The sequence below is a fragment of the Phaenicophaeus curvirostris genome, chromosome 26 (genome assembly GCF_032191515.1).
Source record: "Phaenicophaeus curvirostris isolate KB17595 chromosome 26, BPBGC_Pcur_1.0, whole genome shotgun sequence".
NCBI lineage: Eukaryota > Metazoa > Chordata > Aves > Cuculiformes > Cuculidae > Phaenicophaeus > Phaenicophaeus curvirostris.
The window spans coordinates 1,798,192-1,825,913 of record NC_091417.1 but is presented as its reverse complement, the minus strand read 5'-3'; the positions used below and the strand labels follow the sequence as shown (position 1 = coordinate 1,825,913).

The 27,722-nt window shown below is 61.9% G+C and overlaps 4 protein-coding genes across 4 annotated transcripts in view; 1 reads left to right on the top strand and 3 right to left on the bottom strand.

The window, feature by feature from the left end:
• HAP1 (huntingtin associated protein 1) overlaps positions 1–13,540 on the bottom strand; it is a 47,849-nt gene extending 34,309 nt beyond the window's left edge. The window contains exon 1 of the mRNA XM_069876991.1: positions 13,527–13,540. The gene's annotated coding sequence lies outside the window, so the exon portion shown is untranslated. The remainder of the gene's footprint in view (positions 1–13,526) is intronic.
• P3H4 (prolyl 3-hydroxylase family member 4 (inactive)) lies at positions 9,165–16,271 on the bottom strand. Its single transcript, XM_069876688.1, has 10 exons — positions 16,115–16,271; positions 14,904–15,039; positions 13,153–13,918; positions 11,351–11,500; positions 10,971–11,142; positions 10,755–10,883; positions 10,497–10,642; positions 10,330–10,413; positions 9,995–10,136; positions 9,165–9,905 (listed from the first exon to the last, which is right to left on the bottom strand). Exons 1-10 carry the CDS (start codon positions 16,269–16,271, stop codon positions 9,892–9,894), a joined length of 1,896 nt encoding a protein of 631 aa, XP_069732789.1. The 3' UTR covers positions 9,165–9,891.
• FKBP10 (FKBP prolyl isomerase 10) lies at positions 16,254–22,505 on the top strand. The gene is made up of 10 exons (XM_069876879.1): positions 16,254–16,478; positions 17,702–17,847; positions 18,166–18,355; positions 18,640–18,785; positions 18,892–19,081; positions 19,626–19,771; positions 20,105–20,294; positions 20,597–20,739; positions 20,872–21,035; positions 21,238–22,505. The coding sequence occupies exons 1-10, from the start codon at positions 16,270–16,272 to the stop codon at positions 21,421–21,423; spliced, it is 1,710 nt and encodes a 569-aa protein (XP_069732980.1). The 5' UTR covers positions 16,254–16,269; the 3' UTR covers positions 21,424–22,505.
• A 137-nt stretch (positions 22,506–22,642) lies between these two features.
• On the bottom strand, positions 22,643–27,648 carry NT5C3B (5'-nucleotidase, cytosolic IIIB). The gene is made up of 8 exons (XM_069876880.1): positions 27,542–27,648; positions 26,775–26,844; positions 26,375–26,421; positions 25,856–25,941; positions 25,156–25,245; positions 24,332–24,494; positions 23,891–24,091; positions 22,643–23,641 (listed from the first exon to the last, which is right to left on the bottom strand). The coding sequence occupies exons 1-8, from the start codon at positions 27,587–27,589 to the stop codon at positions 23,531–23,533; spliced, it is 816 nt and encodes a 271-aa protein (XP_069732981.1). The 5' UTR covers positions 27,590–27,648; the 3' UTR covers positions 22,643–23,530.
• Between the last annotated feature and the right edge of the window lie 74 nt (positions 27,649–27,722).

The window sequence follows — 27,722 nt, the reverse complement described above, 5'->3', positions numbered from 1 at the left end:
AAAGCCTCATCTTCACCCGAATTAACAGCTCCTGACAGCTCCAGCACACACTGAGTCTAGGCTGCAATATTTTGGCGCTTCACATCACGAAATGACAAGGTAATATCCATCAAGTGCTCTCCGGTTGCGAGAACACGCACAGTGCTGGGCACAACACCCTCTCTCCCGCAGCACATGGCAGGGCAGCTGTGCCAAGAGCTCGGGCTTCCCCAGGGAGCCCCGATGCCCGCACCGTGCCCTGCACAGCCCCAGTAGCCTTCAGCCTATCCCTGCATCCCTGATCAAGAGCCCCTCTCCAGCTTTCCTGGAGCCCCTTCCAGCACTGGAAGCTGCTTTAAGGTCTCCCTGCAGCCTTCTCTTCTCCAGGCTGAACAACCCCAGCTCTTCCAGCCTGTCCTCATACAGATGCTCCAGCCCTCAGATCATCTCCGTGACCTCCTCTGGACTTGCTCCAAGAGCTCCACATCCTTCCTGTGCTGAGGACTCCAGAACTGAACATGGGATTCATCACACTCCCAAGACCCATCATGGGTTCTCCTGCAGCCCATCTCCCCTCCCCACATCCCTGCTCGCTGGCACAGACTCCACAGAGACCCATGGGGACACCAGGATGAGGAGGACCCATGCAGGCACATCTGCTCCTCAATTAAAGTTTGGTGATCTCGTTAGAAACACTGACAGGAAAGAGGGGAACTTGCCACTTGTCCGTGGAAAGAACTGGCATGGTGCAATTAATCACAATAATTCCATCTGGATAAGGAAAAAAAAAAAATCATCATTATTTTGTTTTAAGGTTCACAAAGAACAAGTTGTCCTTTGAGTACATGGTAATTGCAGGCTTTAAATTTAGGCTTTGAGGCTCACAGACTGTTCCCAGCTCCTGTCAGTGCCCAGAAACACAGGATTTTGCCACCTGGCCCCAGTGCTGCTGCAGGAGTCGAGGCAGCGGGGAGGGATGCGGGGCTGCTGAGCCCCGGCTTAATTTCTCCATCCAACCACATTACAACTGTAAAGTTCAGACACTTCACAAGAAATTATCACCAACAGCCGTCAGCACCCGGCCTGTCGGAGCAAGTTAATGATTTGTCACCAGGGCTCTGCCCGCGCGTCACAGCGATTACGGCCGGGCTCCTTACGGCAGCCAAAGGTCTCTCCCCCACCAGCCAAGCACACGCGCTTTTAGCCAGCCAACCCTTCCCAAATTCCATGCAGGACCATAGCACGTCCCATATCATGGGGTCCACACCTCCCACCAGCACCGGAGCGAGCAGCCTAGCTCCTCAGGAGCTGCTCACTCACCTTCACAGCCTCCTCTGGGTTTGATTTCCCAGCTCTGTGACAGTCGGAAAACACCGAGCACCCCACCTCAACCCAACCGCCAGCTCTGGCTCTCGGGAGGAGCCCAAGGTCTCGCTCAGTTTAAATAAGCACAGACGTCCCCGGCGCTGCCCGAGGAGCCCAAGCCACCACGGCACGAGGCTCCTGCTCTGTTTGCAAAGCGATCTGGGAGCCGAGCGACCCAGGCGTGTCGGAATGCCTCTGGGCCTGTCAGCAGCTGCAGCAAAACCCATCAGGGCTGGAATATTTCGAAGGGTATTTCAAACCTCTGCCTAATGAGAAACATCTTCATCTCCCCCCGCAGCCACGCAGCATCCCTGCACCAGAGGTGGGAGGTAGAGGGGACACGAAGCTCTGCCCATGGAGGCACCTGAGCAGCTCCAGAGTCGACCCAGTTTAAGCACAGACACGGCGTTTGGCTGCTTAGGTCAAGTTTTAAGGCTTCTTTGGAGAGGGATTACCTGCGCCTTCCCACCCCGGCTGTCCTCCACCACTTCACCAATGTCCATGGGGAAGGGGGGTAAACCCAACCCTCCCGAAGTGGAGAATGTGGCAGCGATTCACGGCACCAATGCAGCCCTGGCGTACTCTGGAGCTGCCATCGCGGCTGTTTCAATCCACACAGACCAGTCTGAGGCACCCAAGGGACTGAGAATCACCAGCTCGAGAGCCACCTCCCAAACCCCAGCTCGGGGTGATGCTGGTGCCCCACACCTCCCGTTTGGGTGGGAAAGCACCTGCTGAAATCAAGGTAAACGCTAAAATCCAAGCTAGGCTTGTGCTGTTTTAATGGAAATTAAATTTCTTTTTAACTTCAGTTAATTAGAAACCAGTCTAATTTAAACCTTCCAGACTCGCGCAAGCCTCGCTACAGATGCTGCAATTAAAGTTGTGCAAGTTCTCTACAAAGAGGCTCCACTTCCCCAGCCTGCAAAGCGGAGCCAAGGGCAGCTCCGCTCCCGAAGGCTCTGCCATCTGTGAGCAGCAGCTTCTTCCTCTCAGAGCCCTGAGATCTGGAAGCGCGATAAAAAGCCAAAGCCCATCAAATGCTCCCACACCAAACCACAGCCTCGAAGAGAAGCCACCGTCGCACGAACATCCTCAGCTGAAGGAGCTGTGCAGCCGCACCACCGTGGCCTGGTAGAGCCGATTAAAGACTTCAGGTGGGGGAAACAAAGGAGAGACTTAATGGGATTAGGACAGCGCTGGATATTACACCCGAATACGGCACTGGGACCAGAGGGGAAACCCTCCGAGGTCCCCAGGTGCAGCCAAGCCACGAGCCTCCTGCACCGCCGAGGTGGTCAAGGCTCCGGGCACAGGGATGCTGCACAAATCCGTGCAATCCCAGCCCCGGCAGAGCCCCCGGCAGCCCAGTTGGGTCCCACCGGGGATGCACACGCTTCCTGGAGCCAGCGACACGCCACATCGCCCAGACAATAGACAGAAAACGCCATTGTCTGGAAGCCGCCCCACCTTCCCCCAGCGCCCCACGAGTCCCCGAGCGCTGGGGACCCACGGCTCCCCCAGCACCCAGGCAGGAGCCAGCCCAGGAGGGGAAAACACCCCTCAGCCATTGAGGCCAGGAGCTCGGTGCATTCCCTTCCCTACGGCCAACTTGTTTAAGCCAAATTAGCAGTAAAATGGGTTTTTCATGACGCTTTATGGAAATCCTCCAAGGCGAGTAACGATTCCAGGCTTCAGACGTGCAAACACCATTTCACTGGGTACCTCACAGCCGTGCAGGCAACTCTGATAAAACAAGGACACGGAAAGGGATGCTAAAATCTCCCCAGTCCCATTGCCAGGCGGCACCATCAGGCTGGATGCCCGCTGCCCCCCGAGAGCAGGACCAGGAGCAGCCCCCACAGGCTCGGTGCCCGCCGGGATGCGGCTGGCAGCCCCGAACGCCCCCGGCACCGCTCCAGCCCCGCGGCAGCTGGCACGGAGACGCGTCGCCCACGGCTCCCCGGCAGCCCGATGGCAGGCGGATGCCAGACTGCCGGGTGTCGGGGCTGGCAAGTGGTACCCGCGCCAAAACCAGGGGACGGGGGCTGGAGGAGGAGGCGCAAGCAGATCCCGATGGGTTATGGGGCAGTGCCAGCTCCTCCTGGGCTTCTGGCATGGGAAAGCCAACAGGGAGCATCACACTGGGGTCACCCAGGTACTCCAACATCATCACTGCAAAGCCAAGGGGGTGTAGAGATACTGCTGCCCGGCAAGAGCGGGTGCAAACCGCTTCCTTCACGTCCGTATGGGGACAACAGCAACTCAGGTCCCCCAGGACTGTGCCCTCCCAGCGCTGACACGCACGCTCCTTTCCTGGCACCACCGTCTCTCCAAGTTGCTCACACGCAGCCTACGTTCTCCCTCTCCGGGCAACTCCCAGCAACATTTCAGCATTATCCTTTCATCTGTGCTGCAAACCTGATTAATTAAGCTAATCACTCAACTAACACAATTAAAAGTGCTCTCTCCTCTCCAAACAGCAGGCAAAAAAGCAGCCGAGTTTTGCTCCCACCGTGTTTTCCGGTGCGGATGTAGGAACCCCCCACTCGGAGCAGCATGGATCCCAACGTTCTTCCACCCATGATGGGGCTACCTGGGTGCCACCAGGACACCCCAATTCCTTCCCGATCCCCTTGGACTCCCAGTTATGCAGCTTGAGGAAGCGCTTTGCAATCCCTGAGGAGGGCGAGGGGCAGGATGGCAGCACCAAGGGGCTGCGGCGCGGGCTCCTTGGCACCATTGGGTGCCACCAGGTATGACTCACGGCACACCGGCCGTGGCATCAAGCAGCCCCGTGGCCACCTGGGCAAGCAGCTTACCAAGGGCTCACCTGCCACCGCCCCGACGCCTCGCCCCGAGAGTACCCGGGCGGTGCCGGGGACGAAGCCACCGCCTGGCACTGGGGTGTGGGGACATGGGCAGGAGAGACTCGACCTCCAAATAGGTGGAGTGGGGACACAGGTGGCTGGGGGGGCGGAGTCTGAACTCCAAACGGGGGGTCCAACCTCCGAACGGGGGGAGCAGGGGCACAGGCATGGGGGTCTCACCTCCAAATGGGGGGAGTGGGGACACAGGTGGGGGGGGTCTGACCTCTAAATGGGGGGAGCAGGGACACAGATGGGGGGGTACGATCACCAAAGGGAGTGTCTGACCTCCAAATGGGGGGAGCAGGGACACAGATGGGGGGGTAGGATCACCGAAGGGGGTGTCTGACCTCTAAACGGGGGGAGCAGGGACACAAGTGGGGGGTCTCACCTCCAAAGGGGGGGAGCAGGGACACAAGCAGGGGGTTCTGACCACAAAAGCGGGTGTCTGGTCTCCAAACAGGGGGAGTGGGGACACAGGCGGGGGGGTCCCACGTCCAAATGGGGGGGTCCCACCTCCAAATGGGGGGGGAAGGACACAGGCAGGGGGGTCCCACCTCCAAAGGGGGGGGGGGTGTCCCACCTCCAAAGGGGGGGGGGGGGTGTCCCACCTCCAAAGGGGGGGGGGGGGTGTCCCACCTCCAAAGGGGGGGGGGGGGTGTCCCACCTCCAAAGGGGGGTTCGGATGGAGGTGACGGGGCGGGGAGGAGCGGCGGAGGGGGGATAAACTGCCAAGGGAGGGCGAGCCGCGTCCAGCGCGGCCCGGGGAGGGGGGAGCCCGCAGGGTCTCGCCCCGGGGACCCGCCCGGCCGGTTCTTTCACGCTCGTTTCAGCCCCCGGCGGGACCGGCCCGGCCCTGCCCAGCCCGGGGACAGCCGGGTCCCCTCCGGTTCCCTCCCAGCCCCGCCTGGCCCCGACGCGGGGCGCCCGGTGCTGCCCATCCCGGGCTCCCGGTTCCTCCCAGCTCCTCCAGGCGCTTCCTATCCCGGGCTCCCGGTTCCTCCCAGTTTCTCCAGGCGCTGCCCATCCCGGGCTCCCGGTTCCCCCCTGTTCCGCCCATCCCGGGCTCCCGGATCCTCCCGGTTCCTCCCGGTTCCTCCAGGCACCGCCTATCCCTGGCTCCCGAACCCTCCCGGTTCCTCCAGGCGCTGCCCCTCCCGGGCACCCGGTTCCTCCCGGTCCCTCCCAGCCCCACCCGTTCCCGGCGCTGCCCTTCCCGGGCACCCGGTTCCCTCCGGTTCCTCCAGGCGCTCCCCCCTCCGGGTTCCCCCCGGTGCCCCCCCCCCCGCCCCGCCGGCCGCGGTGCCGCCGCTCTCACCTCCCGCCGCCCCCTCCGCGCTCTCTGCCGCCCGCCCCGCTCCTGCCCGAACAAAAGGCGAGCGGCGCCCCGCGCGGCCCCGCCCCCGCCTGGCCCCGCCCCACTCCGCGCGGCTGCGCCGCTGATTGGTCTCCCCGCCCGCCCGTCACCCCCGCGGCGCGCCCGGCCCCGCCCCCCGCCCGTGTTTATCCGCTCGCCATTGGCGGGAGCGCGGACGCCCCGCCCCCCGGAGGGAGGTGATTGGACGGCGGGCCGGGGGGGGCGGGGCCATGAGGGGGGCGGGGCAGGGCGCGGCGGGGAGGGGCGCGTCTGGGTGACGTCACGGGATGGGCGGGGCCAGGGGACCTCGGGGGGCGGGGGCGCTGGGGACCCCTGAAGGGCCGGGGGGTGAGGGGGTCCGAGGGTTCTGGGGCCCAGCGGGTTCCACACTCCCCCCTCCCACGCTGTGACGTGCACGTGGGGTGCAAAGACACCCCCCCTTCCCCTCGCCAAGGGGGCCTGGGACACCCTGCAAGGAGGCCGGGACCCCCACTGCCTCGCTCTGCAAGGTCTCCTATGCTACAACACGCACATGGGGTGCGAAGACCCTTCAGGGAAGGTTTGGGGGCCTGGGACCCCTATTATCACGCCTCTGCCAGGTCCCCTCCTACACACGGGGTGCAAAGACACCCCCCGAGGGCAGGTGTGGGGTCCTGGCACCCCCACTGCCTTCCTCTGCAAGGTCCCCTCCCACACTACAATGTGCAGATGGGGTGTGAAGACCCCCCCACCCAGGGCAGAAATAGGGAGCCAGCACCCCTGTAAAGGAGCTGGGACCTCCATGGACTCAACCCTGTGGAGCCCTATCCCATGCTACAAGGTGCATGTAGGGAGCTGGGACCCCTGTGAGGCAGCTGGGACCTCTGTGAGGAAGCTGGGACCCCTGTGAGGGAGCTGGGACACCTGTGAGGCAGCTGGGACCCCCATGAGGGAGCTGGGACCCCCGTGAGGGAGCTGGGACCCCTGTGAGGGAGCTGGGACACCTGTGAGGCAGCTGGGACCCCCATGAGGGAGCTGGGACCCCCGTGAGGGAGCTGGGACCCCCGTGGCCTCAGCCCTGGGTGCCATCGTCCCCTGGGCAGTGCCGATCCCTCCCCACACAGCTCCAGCATCGCCCGTGGGCTGTGAGCACCCCAATCCCGCAGAGGCCGTGGCTTGCTCGGGGGTCAGCACCGTGCCAGCAGGGGCCACAGCCACGGGAAGGGTCTCAGGGCTGCCCCCTGCCCACCCGCTTGTCCTGGCTGCTCCCGCTTCGTGAAGCTGTGTGGAGAGGCCACATGTGCCACCAACATCCTCCATCATTTACACCATCCGCATCAATCGGTGCTGACACGGAGAAAGGCAGGGTCCAGCCCTGCAGCGTCACCTCCCAGGAAGGTGCTCCACTCGGCCCACGTGGGGAAACTGAGGCAGGAGCCCAGCAGCGACAGCAAGAGGCGCCGGGGAAGGGCTCGGCTGACAGCAGTGTGTGTCACCCCAGTCCCTGGCCAGACTGGTCCAGCCGGGTGCTGCCGCGCGTCCCAGCTCACCCGCTCCCACCAGCCCCAAGCGAAGCCTCCGTCACCCAGCGCCCAATCAAGCAATGAGTGCCTGGCGCTAGAGCACATCCCAGCTCAGGGTGGGGATCCCCAGGCCTCCTGCTCCCCGGATTTGGGGACAGGGGTGAGGAGGACACATCCCGCACCCCTCGCCAGCAGCCCCTGCACGGTCCTTTGCCTCATCTGGCTGCAGGCGCTGCCTCGGTTGGGGAATCACAACTCTGGAGAAGGGCAAGAGATGAAGCTCCAAACCCCCCCCTGCAAGGAAACTGGATTTCATCGCTGTACCCAGAGCGAGGCATCTGGAGCACAGCGAGAGCCCTCGCAGCACAAGAAGGAAAGGGGCACGTGGCACGGCAGAGCCCACAACACAGCTGAGATGGCAGCCAAACCATTCCTTGATGTTCCTTATTGGTCAAGGGCAGGGGAGTCAGGGAAGCGCAGTGCTGTCTCCTGGGTGTTAATCCACAGAATCCCGCAGGCTCATACTCCTGCGTCCCATCTCTGTATCCCTGCTTGTGCCCCGCATCCCACCTCTGTAACCCTGCATCTCACCTCTGTATCCCTCCTTGTTCCCCCACTTTCCACCTCTTTATCCCTGCATCCCACCCCTGTATCCCAGCTTGTGCTCCTACTTCCCACCTCTTTATCCCTCCTATCCCAGCCTGAGCCCCTGCGTTCCTCCTCTGGACCCTGGCACCTCCCTGCAGCCCCACGAGCCCCAGGGGATGGTGGCGGCACTTGCAGCGATTCTTGTGATCCTGGGAATGCTGGACCCAGCCAGCACCTCTGCACCCAGCGCTGGGAGCAGGGAGGGGACCCCGGGGACCCCCAACCCGGAGCCAGCAGAGGAGCGAGAGCAAGGACCCGTGTCCCCCAACATGAGTTTGGGGCTGGCGAGGGGATGCCGTGCCCGGGCACGCGTCGGAGCAGGGCGGTGGCCCTGTAGGCACTGCGCCACCCTCACCCGGTTTGTTGGGAAGATAAACAAGCCTTTGTCCCCTGGGCTGTGACACCGAGCCGAGCGCTTCCCGCTGACCTGGGTGCGAGTGCCACCAGCCGCACCCCACCAGGCTGCGACTCCCCTCCCTAGGGTGGCCATGACCCACCAGTGACAAACCCCGCTGCTCCTCGGGGACAGCACCACCCTGCCTGGTGCGAGGATACAACGCGATGGTCCAACTGCAGTGTTGCCCCCCCAGACTCTGCCCCGAGCCCTGCCCCTGGGTCTGGGGGTTCCACGCCGTCGCCCATCCCAGGGCCCATTCCCAAGCAGGGAGGGCAGAGCTGGGAAAGCCCTGGAGAAGGGAGCTGCAGGGCAGGGCAGGGTGGGGTGCTGGCAGCCTCCCCGCCACCCCCTGCCTTCCCTTCCCTCCCCCGGGGCCAACGCTGTGATTCAGCCTCTCGGTTTCAGTCCTCGCAGCCAACTTCCACGGGGAGCAGGAATGCACCCAGCATGGCAGGGAGGAGCGAGGTGGCCGCGTGCTCCACGACGCTTTGGAGGAGCGCAGGGCAGGCGAGAGCTCGTGTGCAGCCACAGCGGCCCCCAAAAGGGGCCCCAAAGCACCCAGATGCCACTGGGACAGGGGGCATCGTCCCACCTGGCATCGGGGGCTGCAAGCTGCACCCTCCACACCAGCAGCAGGACCATAAGCCCCCCTGAGGACCAGTGTTGGGGTGATGCACCCCCCAAAAAACCAGCACATCACACCCCAAACACCTGCACCGGGGTGCAACACGCCTGCCCCCCAGAGCTCCATGCCACCTGGCAGCATCCTCCATGCAACAGGGGGTCCCACAGCCCCATAAAGGGTCCCAGCCTTGTCGAGGACCCCACAAGAGCCTGGCTGCTCTCATGGACCCCCAGGTCCTCTGCGGGGTCTCCTTCACTTTGTAGGGTCTTCCAGCCCCTTCCTCTCGCAGGATCCTTCATGCCCTGAGCATCCACCTCCCACGGCATCAGAACATCCCAGCCCAAGGGAGCCCCGAGGCAGCCGTGAAAAGACTGGTCCGGATTTTTATTAAAAGTTCAGCACCAGTAAATATTTAGAAAAAAAAAATAAAAATAAAAAAGCAACCGTGCAAGTCGGGAAGTATTAAATTAACGGAGCTTAAGGCTACAGAGGGCTGGTGTGGTGAAAATTCAAGGCACACGCAGGGCACGGGTGATGCGGCCTCGCCAGGCGGCAGCCAGGCACAGGGATGCTGGCACACCGGGACCCCGCTGCAGCTCCGGGCCGGGGGCTCCGAAGGGATCCCGGGCTCTGGGGGTGGGCTGGGAGGCTAGAGGTACCAGGGTAGGAGCTCAGAGAGCCCTGAGGAGGAGCACCCGTGCCTGGCTCCAACAGCAGCGGGCGTTGCTTCCAGAGCAGGGGCAGCCCCCAAACCCCTCAAGACAACACAGCGGTCGGTCCTAGCGCACTGGCCACACGTCCTGGGGAGAAGTTGAGGGACACAATAAACCACAGCGCTGCAGGGCTTCGCCCCTGGCCAGGGCTCCTGGGGACCTCGAGATCAGGGGTGGCCCGGGGTGAGCTCCTGGGCGAGCAGGGAGATTTGGCGGTGCCGGCGCTCAGCCGATGGCAATCGGGCTGCGCCCAGGGCAGCAGATGTCCAGACGGCAAAGGTCACCCTGCCGCAGGGGATCGGGCAGGGTCAGCCCTTCCCCGTGAGCCCGAGTCACTGTGAGGCGGCTGGCAGGAGCCCGAAGCCCAGTGTCCACGACACGATGCAGCCGGGCCACCACCACGCAGCTCCGGCAGAGCCAGGCACCCCTGCGCCCGACTCATTCCAGGGTCTCTGCAAACAAGGAGGGCTCGATGGCACCGGGGCTCAGGCAGCAGCCGCCCCCAGCCCCACAGAACACCCCCAGCCCCGCTGCCAGGAACCTTGGTCAGCTTTGTCCCCCTTGGTCTTGGGTTCCTGCCACCAGTCTGCGACGAATCCCTCCTCGTAGTCACCTTCGCCCTCAAACTCGCCGTCGGAAGGTTGGTCCTGCACCTCTGGCCCCTCGTCACCGTCCACCTCCATCTGCAGCACGGGTTGGGTTGGGTTGGGTTGGGAGGAGGCAGTGGGGCTTGGTGGCCCCATCGCAACCTCTCCTGGGGCTGGTCTGAGTTTCGGACCCCCTGCCCGAGGAAGGGCCCTGCCTTGAGGTCCCCACAGCACCCACGGGCTCAGGCAGCACCCCAGAAGCACCCGGCTGCACCCACGCGGGGCTCACCTCGTCGTCCGCCTGCAGGTACTGCCTGGCGAAGTCCAGCATCTTCTTCTGGGCGGCCGTCCGGTTGTGGTAGCGCACGGCTTCCTGCGCACGGGGAGGGAGCGGGAGCCACGTCAGCCCTCCCAGTGCTCATAGAACCATGGGACGGGGGGACCGGGGGTCCTCACCGGCCGGGGCTCGAAGTCCTTCTCCTGCAGGCGCCAGCGCTCGCGGTGGAAGCGGTAGTAGACCAGGTTCTGCTGCATCACGGCGTCACCCGGGTCGAAGAGCATGTAGCTGGAGACGCTGCGCACCGCGTTCCGCATGTCGTTCACTGCGGGGAGAGGCACCGGGTGACATAGTCGGGGGGGTGACACCCTGCCGGGGGTCCCGCAGCACCCTGGGGTGCCCCAGGGACACGGCTCGCGATCCCGGCCAGCACTCACGCTTGTAGTAGGCAAACTGCAGGTAGTGATACATGGTGGCCACGAACTTCTCCACGAAGTAGCCGCCCACGTTGGGGGTGAGCTCGGCCTCGCAGTCCACCTTGCACTGCAGCACGCTCACAAAGTGATCTGGGGGGAGGCACCAGGCGCCGCGTCCCGTCAGCTCTCAGCATCCCCACCCCGAGCCGGCCGGCCCCCAGCCCCCTGTCTGCTCACCCGCGATGGCCGGGTAGAAATCCTTGAACTCCTGCACCTCGTAGGCGCCCTCGCAGCTGGCCAGGCAGTCCTCGTACGCCTTGTAGTACTGGGTCAGCGCCTGCTCCATGTCAGCCGCGCTGCTCCGGAAATCTCCGTTGTTGTAGAGCTTCACTGACCGCACGAATATCGGCTGCGGGGACACGAGTGGGCACCGCTCACCGCCCCGCGAGCACCGACCCACCCTGCTCTCCCCAAGGCACCTCCAGCCCCAGGATGGACCCCACAGAGACGCTCCCTTGGGGGAGCAGCCAGGGCTCAGCCTCCCTCAGGGTTTGGAAGGACCAGCCGGGCGTGCACTGAGCCCCAGGGAGCCCCTCTCCCACCCATCCCCTCGTCACCTCGTAGGGCTGAGCCTCCAGGTCGACCAGGTATTCATCTACGTCCACCATCGTCCTGTAGTAGTTGAGGTACCTCAAGGTCATCTCGTGCTTGGGGTTCTTCTGCAGGAAGGTGTGGGCAGCCGACACGGCTTTCTCGATCTTGTTGGACTGGGGAAGGAGGAAGAGTCAGTGCCGGGGGGCTCAGCACCCAGCCAGACTGGGCTGGAGGGGACAGCCCCGCGCCCGCGGTGCCAGCGCTGAGCCCTCGGACAGTGACAAACAGACAGGACCCGGGACCACGGACAACACAGATAAATCCAGCCGATGCGCAGCATCCAGCCGCACCGACCTCTCCCTCCGAGCCCGTGGTGGGAGCAGGGACGGCTCAGCCCCGCGTGGACCCACAGATCCCGTGCCACGGGTTTGCTCCACACATCCACGCTCCTCGGGCACCAGCACCAGCCTCCCCAGCTGCTTTATGAGTTCTCGGGGTGCAGCTTCAGGGGAACGAGACTGGGGGAGACGAACCGACTGTCCGCGGGATGGGGTTTGGCCAGAGCAGGCGAGAGGAAAAGGCATTAAGGATGAGGCCAGGTTGTCCCTGGCGCTGCCAGGCGAGCGGGGCAGCGGCACTAAGCACTAAAGGATCCCTGCCAGGGCAGCCCTGGCCAGCGCAGGGGCACCCCAGGGCCACGTCTTTATGAAACCTCCTTCCACGTCTGCACCGGGAGCCCAGGGAAACGCTTCTCCCTGATGGAGCATCCAGATGGAGCATCCAGACACGTGTCCTACAACAATCACGAGCCCCTCGCTTGGGGCAACCCCCGCACCCCCCTGCCCTGGGAACTCCACGTGGGCAGAGGGAGCTGGGGGGGGGACCAGGGCAACACAAGGTGGGGGGACACACAGAGCCGGGGGGGGGGCCAGGAGCACCCCTCGCGTCCTGCCTGATGCGTCCCAGATGATGCTGACGTGCCACGGGGCTGGGGCAGGATGGAGGAGGGAATGCCAGATGGGGGGGCGGGATGGGGAGGTGGGATGGGGGTGTGGGATGGGGGGTGTGGGATGGGGGGTGTGGGATTGTGGGTCCGGGATGGGGAATGCGGGATTGGGGGATGCGGGATTGGGGTGAGGGATAGGAGAACACAGGATGGGAGAATGCGGGATGGGAGAACGCGGGATAGGGGATTGCGGGGTTGGGGGACACGGGGTTGGGGGATGAGGGATGGGGAGATGAGGGATGGGGGGATTGCGGGGTTGGGGGATGCGGGGTTGGGGGCATGAGGGGTTGGGGGCATGAGGGGTTGGGGGACATGGGATGGGAAAGCACATGAAAACAGGGTGCAGGACAGAGAGGAGCAGGGTTGAGGGGGGATGTGGGGCTGGGTTTGTGGGATTGGGGGTGCAGGATTGAGGGATGCAGGATGGGGGGTGCGGGATGGGGAATGTGGGATGGAAAAGCACATGAAAACAGGGTGCATGTCAAAGAGGAGCAGGGCTCAGGGGGTGCAGATCAGGGGCATGCAGGCTGGCGGTGTGGGATGGGGGTGCTGGAGAGGAGATATGGGATGAGGGGTGCAGGATGGGGGCGTCGAAGAGGAGGTGCAGGATGGGGGGTGCAGGATGGGGGGTGCAGGATTAAGCAGGGGACAGGGCTTTGCCTTATGGGGTGCAGAGCGGGGGGGTGGGATGGGGGACAGAGGAGGCGCGTCCCAGAGCAGTGCGGGACGCCCGGCACCCCCGGGCGAGGGGAGCACCCCCCCCCGCCCCCTCCCCTCCCGCAGCCACGTTGCGCGGCATTTGCGCCGCCGCCGCCTCACCTTGAAGAGCGCGTAGTGCAGGTACTGGTAGGGCAGGCGGCGCTGGAAATCGCGCAGCGTCTGCGCGGGCGGGTAGCGCAGCTGGAAGACGGGGAGGTCGCGTTTGCAGGCGCGCAGGCAGCTTGCGCGGCGCAGCAGCTGCCCGAAGAGCTGCAGCTCCCGTTCCCATTCCCAGGAGGCGGAAACCCAGTCCCAGGCGGCGGAATCCTCCTTTTCCTCCCCCTCCTCCCCCTCCTCCTCCTCCCACTCCGGCTCGAGGTCTTGCGCGGGCTCTTGCGCGAGGTCTTGCGCGGGGTCCTGCGCGGGGCGCTGCGCGGCGCAGCGCTGGTGGCAGTGCGCTTCGCTGTCGCGCAGCAGGCGGTGCAGCCTGAGACTCGCCTCCAGCTCGCGGGCGCTCGCCTCCCACTGCGCCTCCGCGTACTGCGCCAGCGCCCGCGCGTAAGCGCCCTGCAGCGGCTCCAGCGCGGCCGCGGGGAACCCGCGCACGCTGTACTCCTCGTACTGCGCCGCGCACAGCCCCCACAGCACCAGCGGCACCAGCCCCGGCCCCAGCGGCAGCAGCGGCCGCCGCCCCATCGCGCTCTGCCCCGCGCAGCCCCGCGCAAGGGGGCGGGCGGGGGCGGGGCGCTGCGCGGGGGGCGCGGTGAGGATCCGCGCAGCGAGGGCGGGGGGGGCGGGAAAGAGCGGTGCGAGCCCCTCCTTGAGGGGTCCCCGCGGGGATGGGGGTGCGCCCCGCGTTGTGGGCTGGGGGGGTGCGCTGGGAGCACTGGGGAAGGGGCTGGGAGCTGCTGGGAGCACTGGGGATGCACTGGGGGTTGCGCTGGGAGCTCTAGGGGATGCACTGGGAGCACTGGGGAACGAGCTGGGAGCTCTGGGAAATGTGCTCAGAGCTGCTAGGAGCACTGGGGATGCGCTGGGGGTTGCGCTGGGAGCACTGGGATGCACTGGGAGCTGCACTGGGAGCTCTAGGGGGTGCACTGGGAGCTCTGGGATGTGCACTGGGAGCTTTAGGAGGTGCACTGGGAGCTCTGGGGGATGCACTGGGCGCTGCTGGGAGCACTGGGGGATGCGCTGGGAGCACTGGGGAAGGGGCTGGGAGCACTGGGGGTTGCACTGGGCGCTGCTGGGAGCACTGGGGAACGAGCTGGGAGCTCTGGGAAATGTGCTCAGAGCTGCTAGGAGCACTGGGGATGCGCTGGGGGTTGCGCTGGGAGCACTGGGATGCACTGGGAGCTGCGCTGGGGGATGCACTGGGTGCTGCTGGGAGCTCTAGGGGGTGCACTGGGAGCTTTAGGGGGTGCACTGGGAGCACTGGGGGATGCGCTGGGAGCACTGGGGAAGGGGCTGGGAGCTGCTAGGAGCACTGGGGATGCACTGGGTGCTTCTGGGAATGCGCTGGGACCTGTACTCGGAGCTCTGGGGGATGTGCTGGGTGCTGCTGGGAGCTCTGGGGGATGTGCTGGGCGCTGCTGGGAGCACTGGGGGATGCCCTGGGTGCTGGATGCTTCTGGGAAGTGCTCTGGGAATGCGCTGGGAGCTGTACTGGGAGCTCTGAGGGATGTGCTGGGCGCTGCAGGGAGCACTGGGGATGTGCTGGGATCACTGGGGGATGCGCTGGGCACTGCTGGGAGCACTGGGGGATGCGCTGGGAGCCTCCCCGTGCTGCCCCGGGCGGGCGGCCAGACCCCCCAGCCCGGCTGTGCCCAGAGCTGGTTTCACAGCTGACTGGGGCCAAGCTGGAGGCTGCCCACCCTGCAGGGCGCCAGGCCTCGCCACGGCCACACTGGCCCCAGCCCAAGCCCAGGACCGTGTCGCTGGCTGGACGGTGGCACCGAGGGGTGTTCCAGCGCGGGGCACGAGCCAGGACGCTGCTGATTTTTTTTTTTCCTGCGGAGCAGAGGCCGTTGGCCGTGCCCAGCACAGAGCAGGGGGTGTGAACAACATGTTGCATGTGCAGTTGATGCTGCTCCTGTCTAGGAGAGGCTGTTAGAGGGGTGGTTTCACCTTTTTAATCATCACCATTGGGTAAAAGACGTGTCGGCAGCAGATCGAAGAGCAGTAGAAGTTATTAAAGCAGTTAATTCCGTGTCTTGGCTCTGCCTCGCTGCCAGGGGCTGGGGAGCAGCATCCCACGGGAGCGGGGATGGGATGCAGGCAGCGATGGGATGGGGATGGGGATTGGGATAGGATGGGGATGGAGAAGAGGATGGGATGGGGATGGGGATATGGGGATATGGGGACGGGATGGGAATGGGATGGGGATGGAGAAGAGGATGGGATGGGGATGGGATGGGGATGGGATGGGAATGGAGAAGAGGATGGGATGGGGATGGGATGGGGATGGAGAAGAGGACGGGATGGGGATGGGGATTGGGATGGGGATGGGGAGTGGATGGGATGGGGATGGGGATGGGATGGGATGGGATGGGGATGGAGAAGAGGATGGGATGGGGATGGGGATATGGGGATATGGGGACGGGATGGGAATGGGATGGGGATGGAGAAGAGGATGGGATGGGGATGGGATGGGGATGGGATGGGAATGGAGAAGAGGATGGGATGGGGATGGGATGGGGATGGAGAAGAGGACGGGATGGGGATGGGGATTGGGATGGGGATGGGGAGTGGATGGGATGGGGATGGGGATGGGATGGGATGGGATGGGGATGGAGAAGAGGATGGGATGGGGATGGGGATGGGGATGGAGAAGAGGATGGGATAGGGATGGGGATGGGGATGTGAATGGGGATAGGAATGGAGAAGAGGATGGGATGGGGATGGAGAAGAGGATGGGATGGGGATGGGCCGGGCTGGGCTGTACAAACAGCTCTCCTCGGCTTTTTCCATGGCGGGAGGAACGGCCCAGGAAAGGGAAGAAAAGAAACAAAGAAAGAGGAAGGAGGGAAGAAGAAAAAAAAATTAAGAAAAAAGAAGGAAACACTCCCCCGTGGCGGAGCTCTACCCCGGCCGCTCCCGCGGCCCCCGGGGGGGGATTGGCCGGTGGGGCGGGGTCCCAGCGAGCTCGGGGTCCACGTGTACAGGAATTCCAGCGCTGCATCCCACGGGAAGGGGCGGCCGGAGCGGCTCCTCCTCCCCCCCGGCCGCCGCCGCAGCGCCATGGCCCCGGGCAGCAGCATCTTCATCCTCCTCCTCCTCCTCCTCCTCCTCCTGGGGACCCCGGGGCTGGGCAACCCCGGCCCCCTGGAAGACGTGGTGATAGACAGATATTACATCCCCAAAATCTGCCTGCGGGAGGTCCAGATGGGGGATTTCATTCGCTACCACTACAATGGGACCTTTAAAGATGGCAAAAAGTTTGACTCCAGGTATCATCCCCGGCTCCTTCCCGGCTGCATGCGCCCTGCTCGCCTCCCTCTGCCGCCTCCCTGCCTGCTGGGGTAGATTTGCCCCCTAGAAGGGCTTTTGGGGGGTGCTGGGGCCAGGCTGCAGAGCTCTGGGTGCCTCCTCGGGGTCCAAGCGAGGTGGCAAGCACCCCTGCTGCAGCCCAGCATCCCCAGCCCAGCATCCCCAGCCTGGACCCCCGCTGCCCCCCAGCCCGGCGGGGAGCTCTGGGGGTGCCCCCGGTACCGGGGTGCCCTCAGCTGCATGGGGCGCAGGCGGGATTTGGCCCCCAGCGAGCCATTTTTGCACTCAAGAACATGTATTTGCATGCGCTGCACAGGCAGGGAGAGCCCTTCAACGCTTTGAAACGTGGCAGTGGCGAAACCCGTTCATTATCTAAGCGGCTTCGCTTTTCCTCGGCCCGTGCATCCATCCTGCTCCGCTCACGCGGGGTATAAACCAGCGTTTAGGTGGTGCTGCCCTTGCTTTGCACCACTGCGAGCTGGGGGAGGTTGAGGGACACAGACAAAGGAGAGAAACCAACTGGGTTGTGCTGGGGCTCAGGAGTGAAAACTTTCCAGGCGAGCGTTTCACAGAGCCCGGAAAAGCAAAGGGATTCTGCTCCGGTTAAATTTGTGGCTTATCGTGTAAATGGGGGAGAAAGTATCGGAGCCGTGGGCAGCTGCAGTGGGAGCTGGGGACGTTCACTGCTGGCATGAAGGAGAAAGCATCAGCCGCCCGTTAAAGGGGATGAAAGATCCCGATTTATCTGAAATGGCCCCAGTTGCTTCTTGGAGTATTTTAAGATTTAAAAATAAAAACATCTGCACTTCAAAAATGAGGCCTGGGACATCTTCTTTCCTCCTCGCTGCCTAAAGCTCCGAACGTGCCATATGCAAAATGATTTGGAAGCAGCAGAAAGCCCAGGAGCTGCTGGGTGAGGCCGGATGGGTTCAGCCCCAGTTGGAAGCATCACCCAGAGGACCAGCTCCGCATCCCCTGCATCCTGGGCACACGGGGCCACGCCAGGGTCCCCTTCTCCCTGCTCTGCAGGCACCCAGGACCCCCACGCCTCCCCATGGGGGTTCTGGTTTGGCTCTGGATCCACCCCGAGCCCTCGACGCCGGCACCGAGCCCCCCCAGCACCATCGGCTGTGGGGGTTTGTCCCTCGGCGCCGTCGCTGACGGGTCTGTCCCTTCGCCCCAGCTACGACCGAGGGGCCACGGTGGCCGGCGTGGTGGGCGTCGGGCGGCTGATCACGGGCATGGACCGGGGGCTGCAGGGCATGTGCGTCAACGAGCGGCGCCACCTCATCGTGCCACCTCACCTGGGCTACGGCAGCATCGGCGTGGGTAAGGGGAGAGGGAGAGGGGAGAGGGTGAGAGGAGAGGGTGAGGGGAGAGGGAAAGGGGCGCGGGGCAGAGCGACCAGTGCCCAGGGACCGAGAGCAGGGACAGGGCTCCAGTGCCCACCCAGCAGCGTTGGCCAAGAGTGGGGCTCTCCAGGAATGGGAGCTCCTGATCTCCTGGTCTTTGCTGCTTTCCCAGGGCTGGCAAGTGTGGCCAGCAGCTCCGAGCAGCCCCAGGCTCGGGAGAGCTTTAGGGGACGGAGCCCTGGGCTCGTCACTGCTCCTACCTAAGGTGCTCTGTCCTTGCTGCCACCCCTTCTAGCGGGGTTGATCCCCCCTGATGCCACCTTGTACTTCGACGTCGTCATGCTGGACATCTGGAACAAGAAGGACAAGCTGCAGATCACCACCCTCGCCAAACCGGAGCGCTGCAACCGCACGGTGGAGAACTCGGACTTCGTGCGGTACCACTACAACGGCACGCTGCTGGACGGCACCCCCTTCGACTCCAGGTACGAGGTGCTGCCATGCAGCCTCGCATCGGGGTACAGGGCATGGGGAGGCACCCTTGCCTTGGGATACGGGGTGCTGGGATGCATCCTCACCTTGGGGCGCTGCCATTGGATTACACCTGGGGTCCAGGGGATGGCAGGGACCAGAGGGGTCACCCTGCACCCCGGTCAGAGCAGGCTCCCCCCTGCTCTCCCTTCCCACACCCCCAAACCAGCCTCCTGCGTGGCATCGCTCAGGCAGGGCGAGCCCTGGAGCCACCCGCAACCTCGTTCCTCCCCACCAGCTACAGCAAGGACAGCACCTACGACACCTACGTGGGCACCGGCTGGCTGATCAAGGGCATGGACCAGGGGCTGCTGGGCATGTGCGCCGGCGAGAAGAGGAGCATCATCATCCCTCCGTTCCTTGCCTACGGGGAGAAGGGCTACGGTAAGTCAGACATCACCCCATCGTGCCCACCCTCCTCGCTCCCAGCTCTGCACAGAGCCCCCCAATGATACATCAGAACCCTCGGTGACCCATGTCCCCTCCCCAGGGACTGTGATCCCACCACAGGCGTCGCTGGTGTTCAGCGTGCTGCTGGTGGACTTCCACAACCCCAAGGACGGCATCTTCGTGGAGCACCTGGAGGTGCCCGAGTCCTGCAAGCGCAGGGCTGTGACCGGGGACTTTGTCCGCTACCACTACAATGGGACGCTCATGGACGGGACGCTCTTCGACTCCAGGTGCAGCTGAGGGGGGAAGATCCCCTGATGTCCTCTCCAGCCCCGTGTTCGGCAGCCAGAGAGGCTGGAGAGCTTGGGGGGAGATGGAGGAGAAGGTGGTGAATCTTTACAACCTTATGAGGAGCAGCTGAGGGCTTTGGGGCTGTTTAGCTTGGAGAAGAGGAGGCTGAGGGGAGACCTCATTGCACTGCAAATATCTGAAAGGAGGTTGTGGTGAGGTGGATGTTGGTCTCTTCCCCTGGAGGGGTTCAAAAAACACGTAGAGGTGGCGCTCGGGGACATGGTTTAGTCAGCACGGTGGGACAGGGCTGACAGACTGGATGAGCTCAGAGGGCTTTTCCAACCTTAACGATTCCGTGATTTTATGAAACAGGCTAAAAAATACAAGAGCCGTTTGCTGCACCCCTAGGAGCAGGGCTTGGCTCTTGGGGGAGCAGGGCAGAAGCTGGGAGGAGGGGTGTGAGCTGGGGTGCAGGGTGGTGGGGGGGGGTTCGCTGGGCCAGGCTGTCCTGGGTGACGGCGCTGGGGGCTCCTCTCGCTGCAGCTACTCCCGCAATCACACCTACGACACCTACATCGGGAAGGGCTACATCATCCCCGGCATGGACCAGGGCCTGCAAGGGGTCTGCGTGGGAGAGAGGCGGCGGGTGGTCGTCCCCCCACACCTGGCCTACGGGGAGAACGGAGCAGGTAAAGGGCAGCCCTGCACGGTCTGGTGTACCTGCACGATCCGGCGTACCTGCCCGACCTGGCGTACCTGCGCAGCATCGCCTCCACCTGCCCTGTGCCCCTACGCACCGCGGGTCGGACAGCAGGACATCCTTACCTTGGGGGCCACCACCACCATCCTCAGGGCTCTGGGCGCTGGGGAGCTGCCACGAGCAGGGGAATGGTTGATGCCAACGCCTGCAGCGCCAGGGCACTGGGGGATGGTCACACTGCGGAGCACGGGAAGGAGAAGAAGGAGGCTTTACCGGCCCTGCGGCGCTCCTCCCAGCAGCTCTCTTCATCCTCCTCTTCCAGGGGACAAAATTCCAGGCTCGGCCGTGCTCGTCTTTGACGTCCACGTCATTGATTTCCACAACCCTGAGGACCCGGTGGAGATTGAGACCGTGTACCGGCCCGAAGGCTGCAACGTCACCACCCGTGACAGAGACTTTGTCCGCTACCATTACAACTGCTCCTTGCTGGATGGCACCAAGCTCTTCTCCTCGTGGGTGCTCGCTCGTGGGCCGCCCTGAACGTGCCTTTCCTTCACGGGGACCAATCCTTCAGCCGTGGGGCTGAAGGGGCTGTGGGATGGGGTGGAGGGTTGGGATTTGGGGACACAGCAGGACGGATGCTGCAAGGTGTTTGGGGTGTAGAAGCATGGAGGATGCCGAGGCATGGAGGGTGGAGGACTTCAGGGCATGGAAGGAGGGAGGATGTGGGATTTTGGGGCTTAGTGAGTGGGAAGTACGGGATTTCAGATCCGCGGGGCTCTCTCACCTGTGTTGTCCTCCCTGCCTCCTGCAGCCATGACTACGAGAAGCCCCAGGAGGTGACGCTGGGGACCAACAAGGTGATCGAGGGCCTCAACAGCGGCCTCCTCAACATGTGCGCGGGGGAGAGGAGGGTGCTCATCATCCCCCCGCACCTGGGCCATGGCGAGAGCGGAGGTAGGGACGCGCGTGGCTGCCCGTGCGAGACAAACCAGAGGGCTCCTGCCTTCCTGATCCCCTGGGCTCCTTCACCCCCAGGAGCTTTCACCCATCGGGGGCTGGTGCAGCAATCTTCATTTGTTTTTTCAGCCCGAGGGGTGCCAGGCAGCGCCGTGCTTCGCTTCGAGGTGGAGCTGGTCTCTATGGAGGAGGGCGTTCCTGAGGGCTACCTCTTCATCTGGCACGGGGACCCACCAGACAACCTCTACGAGCAAATGGATCTGAACAAGGATGGGGAGATCCCTGCCGACGAGGTGAAGGAGGCCCCCGAGTGCCACCAGGGGTGGCTGCCCCATCCCTGGAGGGGTTCAAGGCCAGGTTGGATGGGGCTGGGAGCCCCTGATCCAGTCGGAGGTGTCCCTGCCCAGGGCAGGGGTGGGACTGGATGGGCTTCGAGGTCCCTTCCAACCCAACCCATTCCCTGATTCTGTGCCCTCTCCTCTCTCCCTGTTGCAGTTCTCCACCTTCATCAAGGCCCAGGTGGCAGAAGGGAAAGGCCGCCTCATGCCCAGCTCCGACCCAGAGAAAGTAATCGCTGACATGTTCAAAAACCAAGACCGCAACCAGGATGGGAAGATCACCTCTGAGGAGCTGAAGCTGAAGACAGACGAGGACCAGGAGAAGATTCATGAGGAGCTCTGAGGAGCGGACCCTGCTCTCCTCTGGAACACAGGACTCCCAGACCAGCTGCCCCAGGAATCCACCCCTGCCCCTCCCCAGTTCTCCAGGAGGGCATATTTTGATTTTTGTCTCCCCTGTTATTTAACTGAGGGATTTTTTGACGTCTTCCTCCTGGACAGGAAGCCTCACCAACCTCCAGGTAATAAACCCAAGCAAGAAAAGTGGGAAAACCCCACATTCTTGGGAGTCTCGATACCCCACGGGGATGGGAGCACCCGCATTTCCATGCCCTGCCTGTTCCCTCATGCTCCCTGGCTCTGCAGACGATACCTCTGCTGCAGAGCGGGACCAAGGATGCCAGAGCCAGACCCCAGAGCCCTGCTCTGCCCCTCTGCTCCCAAACCCAGCTTTGTCCCTCGCTCTCAGCTCCCCACGGAAGGGCTGGGGCGTTGACGTCCCCCCCACAAGCCCGTTCATCCTCAGCCAGCGACTGCACATCACCTGCAGAAGGGAGGCAGGGGCTTCTCCTCCTCTTCTAGTAGTAGCTTAGGGTTGGGGTGTTGTGAGTTTTTTTATATACCCATATAAAAATCCTTTAAAGGAGAAGAGAAATAAAGAGAAGCCTTTTCTGCTGGTCCCTGCTGCCATCCCCCTTGAGATGAGAGGCTGGAGGGGACTCAGGTTCTCAGGGTGAAACGCTCATCCCCGTTTCAGAAAGCCTGAGCACCCCAAGATCGCAGGGTGGGACCTGGCAAACTCCTTGTCAGGAGGGAGAAGGAAAACAGCTTCTCCCAGCCAGGCCCTCGGGGAGCAGCATCCTCCCCATCCACATCCTCCCCATCCACACCCTCCTCGCCTCGCAGCCACAGCCCTCGGTGATTGAGAAAAACCAGCCCAATTTCATTTTGATGACTAAATGCAGCTAATTAACTCAGTGCTGTCAGGTTTGCCAGTTGCGAGCATCACAGCTCCATCACCTCCCTAGAAGCTTTTGCACAGGGTGCAGATGGAGAGAAAAGAAACGCAAGCACAGAGCAGTGCAAAGGGCGAACCCCTCGAACGATGACTTCTACCTTGCACCAAATAAATGATTTCTACTGGTTTCCAAGGAGTTTGCCTTTCTGTCAGCTGACTTAGCCATGAAATGTTCCTGCATGTCCGGGCACAGACAAGCGCCTGGGAGCACGATGCCCAGGGGATGCAGTCACAGTTTTATTCTTCATGTTACCTGAGGTTACACAGAAATAAGGAGGGATTTTTTTCTTTTCTACTGCTGCTCTGAGAGCCCAGGTTCACCACAGATGTTTAGGATAGGAACACAGTTAGATAAAATAGTCTATAAAACCCAAAATGCTGCCGTTGGCCATGGGCTGCAACGCGCTGCTCCAAGCACCCAGGCTGCTGCTGCCCCCAAACCCCCCAAGCCCGACTCACAGCAGATGAACTGACTTCTTGCTCCGTGCAGCAGCATCAAACGAGCTCCAGGGCCTGCAGGGAGGACTGGAAAAGCCTTTGGTTTTAACAGGAAAAGCTGTCATGGAGCAAGAGGGAGAGCAGAGCTGGAGTGCGGGGCAAACAACCTGCAGGGTTTCCATGGGGCACGTGGGGTTGGGTGATGCTGAGCCTCACCAACTCAGCCTCGGCGCTCCGAAGCCCACAGAAAACATGACAAGAGAAACCTGTTTTCTTAGACAGGAACAGGGTAAAACTAAACAGCTTCCATCTAGAATAGGGCTGTCCTCAAGCCATGGCAAGCAATCTCCATTTCCACGCTTGGCTGCTGAAGCAAGTAGAGAACATCTCCAACTGAAGCACAAAATGGTTTGTTGCGGCCTCAGGCAGCGGCGAGGATGAATCTGAAGGGGATGAATCTGAAGGGGATGAATCTGAAGGGGATGAATCTGAAGGGGATGAATCTGAAGGGGATGAAGTCCGAGGGAGAAGCAGCAGAGCTGGGAACAGGCAAAGGGAGAGGAGAAGCTTCCTCCGTCTCCCCCCTCTCAGGAGGTGCCCAGCGTCAGGATGGAGTCCAGCAGGTACCAGATCAACTCCAGCTTTGTCAAGGGAAGGACATTCACTGCCCAGGAGTCCTGCTGAGAGGCCAGCGCCACGATGCTGCCTTCCCAGCTCATGTCTCACTAAGAATGTACCGGAGAATCCCATTGACCACATCCAGCGTCTCGTCGCTCTCCAGCACGATGTCGTAGGCATCCAAATACTTCCCCCTCCACTCTTCCACCTGCAGCGTGGCCACCAGGATGGGGTAGAAATAAGAGAGGACTATAAACACCAGGAGCTGAGAATGAAGATGCTGCACCCACAGCCCTCGTATCTTTTGATGCCACCAAGAGAGGTCAAAAACCAACCTGACAATGCCCCAGGCGCACCAGGAGCTCAGCGGACACCCCAGCTCCCTCCACATACCCCATGGGAGGCCACACAATTCTCTCGCAGCCCCTGAATCACTAAGGCAGCTTCTCACACCCACCTTGTCATTGAGAAAGCCAATCTTGAGAATGTTCTCCACCCTGGGAACGCCGTCTGCCATGGTCAGATCCCCCATGGAGTCCCCCAGCAAGATGATGCTCGTCCTCGTGCTCAGCTGCTGGAAATACTCCGTCTCCTGCAAAACGCTGCTGTTCTTGTTGTAGGTGTAGATGAGGGGTGACTTGAAACGCGTGAGGACTCCCTGTGCGAACAGGACAGAGAAGGTGAAACCACAGCAACTCCTCCACTGCGCTCAACCCTTAGTACCCTCTCTGGAATGGGCAGATGGGGGGATGTCCCATCCTTGAAGGACGAGCAAATGGGGTGGGAGCCCACGACCAGCAGCGTTTGACCTAGCGCTGCCTCCGTTAGATCCATCGCAGCCCTCGGTTGTGGTCAAACCACCCTCCTCTCGCCATACGCACGCAACGCAGAAACTCACATTATCATCAAAGTCCATGTAGTTGGACACCACGTTGACGTTTGAGTAGAAGACACTGGCCTGACGGATAATTTCTTCAAGGACGTCTCCGATTCCAGCCGAGAAGATGAACAGGGGAATGTTGTACTTATGCAGCTGACCAAATAATTCATTGAATCCATCCCTAGAGCAGAAGTTTCCGTTACACGGGGTTGTGTTACGAGGCACCTGGTGTACTCTGGACTGGGAACGCTCTCCTAGACAAAATTGCCAAGACAAAATTTCTGGGCAGAAGGGGAACTTAGGCTCATGAAAACCTGGACATATGGTCCCATCTCCTCTCTGAGACTGGCAGCCCATTCAAACCAAGGCTCCCCGAGCCAGTTCTAGGACCATCACGGCCAAGGCCAGCTTTAACAGCAAGTTTTAGCGCAATGTTTTTGCACCGTGGGTGAAATTTGAGGCTGAACAAGACCTGGCAGTTGCAGTACATAGGGAAAATGTCTCTCCTGGAAGACGGGAGCTGCAAGCTGCCCCCAATCCCGCATGGCAGACAGAGCTCTGCCCATCATCCATCCCCTTAGCTGCTCCTGGGCAAGACTCAGAGGGGATGGAAGTGGTTTCTGAGCAGGAAGGAGCCAGCCATGAATGGAGCAGCCTGCAGCTGGGGAGCGAGCCCAGGCTGTGGTGATGACTTTGGTTCTTTCCTGATTAAAGCTCAGCCCCAGGAAGGGAGATTTGCATCTACCACGCTGCGGGGATGGTGTGGACACCAGGTGAAAGCAGGGAGACCTTGCACAGCGGCAGGAGAGAAAGGGCTGTGCAGTCCAACCCCAAGCCTGCACCTCAGCATCACGCCTGATTCTCTGACGATCTGGGCGATGTCACCCTTCTGGATCTTCTGCTGCGACAGCAGCTCGTGGGCCCTGGTCCACCTAGGGAAAAGCAGCAGAGTGAGCTTAAGGCCATCAGAACAAGAGCAAAGACTTCCAGGTATTGCTACCAAGCCTAGAGACCATAGAATAATGGAATGGTTTGCATTGGAAGGGACCTCAAAGCCCAGCCTGATCAAGAGCCCCTCCCCAGCTTTCCTGGAGCCCTTTTCGGTACTGGAAGCTGCTCTAAGCTCATCCTAGAACCTTCTCTTCTCCAGGTTGAACAACCCCAGCTCTCTCAGCCTGTCATTGCACGGGAGGTGCTCCAGCCCTTGGATCACCTCTGTGGCCTCTGGACTTGCTCCAACAGATCCGTGTCCTTGCTGTGCTGAGGATTCCAGAACCGAACATGGGGCTCCAGGTGAAATCATAGAATAGTCCAGGACCTTAAAAATCATCCAGTTCCAAACCCCCTGCCACGGAGAGGGACACATTCCGCTAGACCAGGCTGCCCAAGCCCCATCCAACCTGGCCTTCAACACCTCCGGGGATGGGGCAGCCACCACTGCTCTGGGCAACCTGTTCCAGATGTTTAAGCCTTGTGTGCTGTAGTCCTCAGGAGCAAGAAGGTGCCAGGACAAGGTCAGGCTCATCACATCCAAGCACTCACCACTCCACCATGTGGGGCCGTTTCTCTTCCAGGGTCCGGTTGGGATCAATCTCAATGGGGTAGTAATAGTGCAGCAGATCCATCAACTGGAGCGTTGTAGAGATGGGAAAAGAACAGAGTGAGCACCTCATCTAAAGAGACTGTAAACAACAAAATAAGCCTTCCTAGATTGCCCCAAAGCATCCCACCTCTAAGGAAAAACACAAACAAAACCATTTCACTGAGAACCACACCCTGAGCAAAGCTGAGGAGCTGAGGAGGAAGCGTTGACCTCTGAAAGCCTGGCTGGTTGTCACCTTCCTTCAAACACTGCCCCTTCCTCTTCTTATCAGAATGAAAACCCCCAGAGCTGAGCACGCTAATTAATTTCCCTTTTTAACTTCTCCTTCCCCCACCACTGGCTGGAACGCAGTCTGGACACTCGCCCCACTCTCTGGAGAGGTGTCACGCCAGCACAGCCTCCTGATGTGGGGTGACAGGGACCAAAACCACAGAGCCAAGAAGCACAACAGCACCTACCTTCTTCTTGCAGTCCTCACTGACAACATGACTGCCATTCAGGATATCTGTAAAGACAATAAAACACCCATGTTGTAGCCCGGAACCATCAAAAAGCTCTTAAAAAGCCAGCTGCCCCGTGTCTCCAGAAGCAGCTCTTCCCATAAACGAGCTGCGTGTGGCACATTGCCCCGCGCACGGGCTCGCACGGGGGCTCAACACAGCGTCTCCCGCTGGGAACCTGCAGCACACGCCGATCGCAAGCGGCCAAAGCCCAGAGCTGCACTGGAAGTAAATAAAAGGGAGAGGCCAGGCTTGGCAAATGAGGGAGGTGAAGGGTAACGGGAGCCACAGAGACTGAGAACGCTAACACGGAAACCAAATCGAATCAGCAAGAGGAAAAACAACGGCTTCAACTCACTGTGCGAAGTGGGGCAGCGTCTGCCGTTGCACCCAAACCTGCTCAGCGTCATGTCAAAGTCAGAAATGACCTGGAAGGTGAGAGGAAACCAAATCTGTGCGTGACCCAGCGCACGGAGAAGTTGTTTTGCCCAGAGCAGGGGTGGCTGCCCCATCCCTGGAGGGGTTCGAGGCCGGGTTGGATGGGGCTTGGAGCCCCTGATCTAGTGGGAGGTGGGACTGGATGGGCTTTGAGGTCCCTTCCACCTCAAACCATTCTATGACGCTGGGATTCGCTCTGCCCCTGCTACAGCCGGACGAGGCTGCTGCTGCTTGCAAGGATGCAAACCCAGTGCTGGCGTCTCTCATGCAAAGGTGTGGGGTGCAGCCTTGCAGTGGGGCGCAGCAGCAATGAACGCTGATCCTCCTGCCAGCCACGAACCACATGTCCTCATCTGAGACAGCGACCACCACCCCAGCACCCTTAGCAGCACCAAACGGCTTAATCCTGCTCAATTCTTGCTGTGGGTGGAGGGGATGTGTTTGGGGCTTGGCTCATGTTTGTAGCTTGCACAACAGGGAAGGAAAAGGCCCATCGAGGACGGCCACCAGGCTGAACCTTGACAGGACAAACAGCCCCGTCCTCCATCTGCAAAACATACAAGATGTTTCCTCACCCATGGATTGGGAGCAGCCAGGCCACGGAAGCGAGACCGGCTGAAGACAAGGATCAAGCGTGAGGTTGATGCCTCACCTGCTCCACCCACCGCAGCCAGAGCCAAGCAGTACCTGCAGCTTGTTCATCCCCTGCTCCTTGATGGCCCCGATTATCCCCATCGCTCGCTCGGGCTGCTGGATGCGGACGGTGCCTTTCTCCAGCTCGGGCACCTGTGGGCAGAGACGCTCTCAGCATCCCCCGCAGCTCCCAGGGCACCGATGCCCTCCAGCCCCGCCGAGCTCTCCCTCCTGG